Below are 4499 nucleotides of genomic sequence, written 5' to 3' on the forward strand. Positions count from 1 at the left end.
AGCTGCCCACAGCTACTGCAGCATGAGTTCTATTCTTGTGAGGGAGCTGACCCACATGGCACGGCAGACCTCTCCTAACTGCCTGCTGCTCCCCAGCCGTGGATTTCAGTCCATCTGCCTGCTCTGCTCCCCATTCTGTCTCTGGTGAATCCTTTCACCCCCCACATCTCTGGTCTGTACCCCAGTTCTTGTATGCATGAATAAATAAACCTTTCAAAAAAAAAGCTAATGCAGTCTTAAAGTCCTTAAAGTTCAATCTTCTTACGGCCTTGGGTCACTCCAGTTAACCTGTGGCCGACATTGAGGCTCTTTACAAGCTTCTTACATAGAACGCACACACATATATACATGAACATAGATGCCTTACAAATGGTTCGTCTTAGATTTCCACCGTCTTACTTAGGGTCTAACTTAGTAGACTGTCTAGTTGTCCGGTGGTGGTGGTGGTGACTGGAGATGGGGAGCTGGGGACAGCACACACTGTCATACCGACTTCTGCAGCTCTTCACGTTCTGTGTCAGCAGGTCTCTGGATCTGAGTCAGGCTCCCACAGCCTGTGTTGCCACCCTCTGCCTGTTTCCGAAGCATCGAGGACCTCTCCCTGGGCACTGGCTCATGGCTGGGCTGACTGGACAAGTGTCAGCTCTCACCCCAGACCCGGCATTGGTACCACACCCCCCACTTTTCCACATTTTGTATATCTCTAAGGAGGGGGCTGGCTATGGCTCTTCATTGTATTTCCTGACGGCTTCATCTGTACCACCCCCAGGCCCCTATGTTCCCGAGAGAAGCTGGGGACAGCCTGCTTCCTAGAACCAACCCTACAGAAGTGAAGGGAAATCGGACCAGGCTTGGAACACTCTGGGGACAGAGAACAATGTAAGGTACAGACCAGAGATTGGGGGGGAGGAAGGAAAAGTGTGTGGAAGGAAGCTGGCACCGCCAATTTCTCTCCGGAGACTTCCTGGACCCCGGGCTCGGAGCCAGGCCCCCGAGGCTTTCTCTGCAAATAAAAGGCATGGAGCTGAGCCGTGGCCCCAGCAGGTCCCCGGGGCAGCCAGAATGATGTCCTTCGTCTCTCTGCTCCTGGTGGGCATCTTGGTCCCTGCCACCCAGGCCAGGCTGTTAACGAGATGTGAGCTGTTCCAGGAGCTGAAGGAGATGGACGGCTACCAGGGCGTCACCCTGCCGGAATGTGGGTTCATCCCCTTCTTTCGCTCCTCTCCTCCACCCTCCATGCACTCTGCTTTTCTCTTCGTCTTTTATTCTGTTATCTAATAACCGTCTTATATTGCCTACTTGTTTACTTAAAAAATATATTCCCCTATCTACGCTTTCTCCCATTTTCTTATTCTTTTTGAACCTTTTTATCCCATCAAGAAACTCTGAGATGGGCCTTCTGTGCCGATGGCCTACGGGTTAAGTCCCAGCACTATCACTGCGACAGCCCGAGTTCAATCCCTGGCCAGGGAGTGGCCCACAAGGTGCAGTGGACCTCTCCTGTCCCGCCTGCTGCTCCCCTCAGCAGTGGATTTCAGTCCATCTGCCTGTTCTGCTCCCCACTCTGTCTCTGGTGAATCCTGTCACCGCCCCTGCACCTCTGGCCTGCACCCTAATACACCTAGTCTTGTATGCATCCATAAATTAATAAATCTTAATTTATTAATTAGAAAAAAGAAGCTCTGTGCTTTGCCATAGGTGGGCATTGACGGAGAGACCGGCCATCTCTGTGATACCGCCTTCTTCTCTTGCCCGCAGGGATCTGTATTATATTTCATAGCAGTGGTTGTGACACGCAAGCCGTAGTCAGTAACAACGGCACTACAGAATATGGACTTTTCCAGATCAGTAACAAGTTTTGGTGTAGAGACAACCAGAATCTGGACTCAGAGAACCTCTGTGACATCTCCTGTGACAGTGAGTAGCCTTGTTAACCCCATTTCTATGTTTTCCTGGCGCCCACCCCAGGATAATCTCCTTGTTGGCGTTAATCATACCTGACTTGACGGACTTGGCCTTCACATCAGCTATAGGAGTTGAGTTGATGGCATTAAGTTAGAAGCTTGTAGAATTTTTTTTTTTTAAAGATTTATTTATTTGTGCATACAGAACTGGGGTACAGGCCAGGGTTGCAGGGGCAGTGAGAAGATTCATCAGGCACAGAATGGGGAGCGGAACAGGCCGATTGATGAGACACTGCTGAGGGGAGCAGTGGGCGGGTCAGGAGAGGTCTGCCATACCATGTGGTCACCTCTGGGGCAGGGGGGGATCGAACTCATGCTGAAGTGGCTCCAGCCTCTTAGTGCTGTGCTTTAACCTTCTGCACCATCAGGGAGGGCCAGATGCTAATAGAATTTTCCTGATCACTAAATCCTCACAGTCCCTTGCAGTTTGCAGGTAAACCATATGGGCTTTCTGGGAGTCTTGAACTCTGACAGGGCCTTTTCAGAGTAAATAAGGTGATGAACTGACATTGCCCTAACGATGTCCAGAGAAGTGAAGGAGTCCCTCCCTCCCTCAGAGGAGGCCCGGGTTTCTCCAGAGAAAGGCGAAAGATGAAAGCCTCTCACAGAGGGCTCTACCTAGGGAAGGAAGGAACGCATTTCTCTATGGGTAATACTTACCTTTCTCATTCCTTTTTCTGTAACTCCCGCCAGACTTGGTGGACAATGACCTCACTGATGACATGATGTGCGCTCGGAAGATCCTTGATAAAGAAGGAATTGACCACTGGTGATTCCCCAATACATTGTTTACTTTCCCTTTTCCCTCCTTCTTACCGTTAGTTATTTTCCCACCCCTGCCCCCCAGCAACCCATCCCCTCATTTTCTGGAAACTAGAACAGTTTCCAAAGCATACCTTATTGAGCAGACTCAGGTTTCTAAACTTCAAGCTTCCCTCTCTTCACTCATGTTTAATAATTTTCCTCATGAATGGCCCCCTAATGGAGCCTGAGACCCAGACCTTTCTTCAGCTGGCTTTGGACGTCTGATTCTACTTGTTTAGTCTGAAGCCCTGCAAGCACTACAGGTTTTTTTAAAAAGGGACTCATCCCCATTAGGTGGTTCAGAGTCTTTTGCCCTCTGTCTAGGAGAAGCTTCCTGTAATTTTCCACCTCAGCCCTCTTGGGGATAAAACTGGAGGAAAGCTCGAACGGAGATCCCGTCAACTAACTCCCCCTCGCTCATTCTCATCAGGTTGGCTCGAAAACCGCTCTGCTCTGAGAAGCTGGAACAGTGGCGCTGTGAGAAGCCCTAAGGCTTGTTGGCCCTGCGGCTCCCGTCCTCTCTGCGTTCCTGGAACTCCTCTTTCCCCAAGGCTACCTCAGTTTGCTCCTTTTTATCCCCTTGATGTTAACTTACCTCTGCGCTCTGGGCCCTGTGGGAGACCCCTGGACGCTGGAGGACGGTTCTCCAGGGACACAACTGGTGCACTGGACTTTGCTCCTGCTCAGTTTCCCTGACGATACTTTCAGGACAATGGATTCCACCTCTCTTCTGAATAAAGCGCTTCATCTTCAGCGACTGATTGCATTTTCTGTCCGGCGGGAGAGGGAGAAAATGGGGTGGGTGAGTGTACACTGAGATCAGGTCAGAGCCACCTCTCATCTCCGCTGAAGAGGAGGCTGAGCTTAGGTGCTGGAAGCGATGACCTTCTCGTCACCACTCAATTTGCAGAGAGGCAAAGTGACTTTTTTTTACTTTTATAATATGTTTATTTTTATATAATAGTTTATTTTTTTTCATCTTCCCTCCCCCCACTGTTTTTGATCCCATTCCCCACTCCACCCCCACAAAATGTCTCTAGTATATGGCTGTTCATTATTCTTATTATGTTCTCGTGACTCAGAGTGACTTTTATTGAGACTTGTCTGGTGGGTTATTTCTATTCCACATCTGAGAAGAAACAACCCAATCTCTGTCATTTATGCCCTGACTTACTTGGCTCAGCCTAATCACCTCAAGTTCCACACATATTGTAACGAAAGGCAAGATTTTGATCGCTGAGTAGTGTTCTATTCATAGGCCACAATGCCCACATCCAGTGATGCCTTTGGGCCTTGATGTTGTTCCCATGTTTTAGCTATGTGAATAACACATTTACTTGTTGTTGTTTTTTTTTTTTTGATTCACATTATTGTAATTTTTAATTGATTTTCATCTGTTTGGTAACACACATTTTTATTGAGGTAACATTGGTTTACAACACTGTGCATGATCTAGGGGATAGGGCCACACTTCTATAGATGCATATTACAATAGCTTCTCACCACCAAACAGCACAGTCTCCCACCATAGGCGATTGGGCCTCTTCCCCCACCCTTCATTCTATTAGCCTCAATTTTGCAGGGCTATTTCTAGGGGTTTTTTTGGGTGTAGCTTTGTCTATTTCTTTTTTTGATTTTTTTTAAAGATTTATTTATTTGTGCATACAGAACTGGGGTGCAGGCCAGAGGCTCAGGGGCGGTGAGAGGCTTCACCAGAGACAGAGTGGGGAG

General features: G+C 48.5%; 1 protein-coding gene across 1 annotated transcript; it reads left to right on the forward strand.

Annotated features, from left to right (window-relative positions):
* Positions 1-1062: 1062 nt before the first annotated feature.
* LALBA (lactalbumin, alpha-) lies at positions 1063-3521 on the forward strand. Its single transcript, XM_004692528.2, has 4 exons — positions 1063-1195; positions 1759-1917; positions 2658-2733; positions 3199-3521. The coding sequence occupies exons 1-4, from the start codon at positions 1063-1065 to the stop codon at positions 3257-3259; spliced, it is 429 nt and encodes a 142-aa protein (XP_004692585.1). The 3' UTR covers positions 3260-3521.
* Positions 3522-4499: the final 978 nt, after the last annotated feature.

This window comes from Condylura cristata, unplaced genomic scaffold (genome assembly GCF_000260355.1).
Source record: "Condylura cristata isolate star-nosed mole 26May11 unplaced genomic scaffold, ConCri1.0 scaffold00034, whole genome shotgun sequence".
Lineage (NCBI taxonomy): Eukaryota > Metazoa > Chordata > Mammalia > Eulipotyphla > Talpidae > Condylura > Condylura cristata.

Coding starts and splice junctions, on each gene's coding strand:
- LALBA (XM_004692528.2), top strand. CDS start 1,063: ATGATGTCCTTCGTCTCTCTGCTCCTGGTGGGCATCTTGGTCCCTGCC. Junction 1,196..1,758: donor GGGCGTCACCCTGCCGGAAT/GTGGGTTCATCC, acceptor TCTTGCCCGCAG/GGATCTGTATTATATTTCAT. Junction 1,918..2,657: donor CTGTGACATCTCCTGTGACA/GTGAGTAGCCTT, acceptor AACTCCCGCCAG/ACTTGGTGGACAATGACCTC.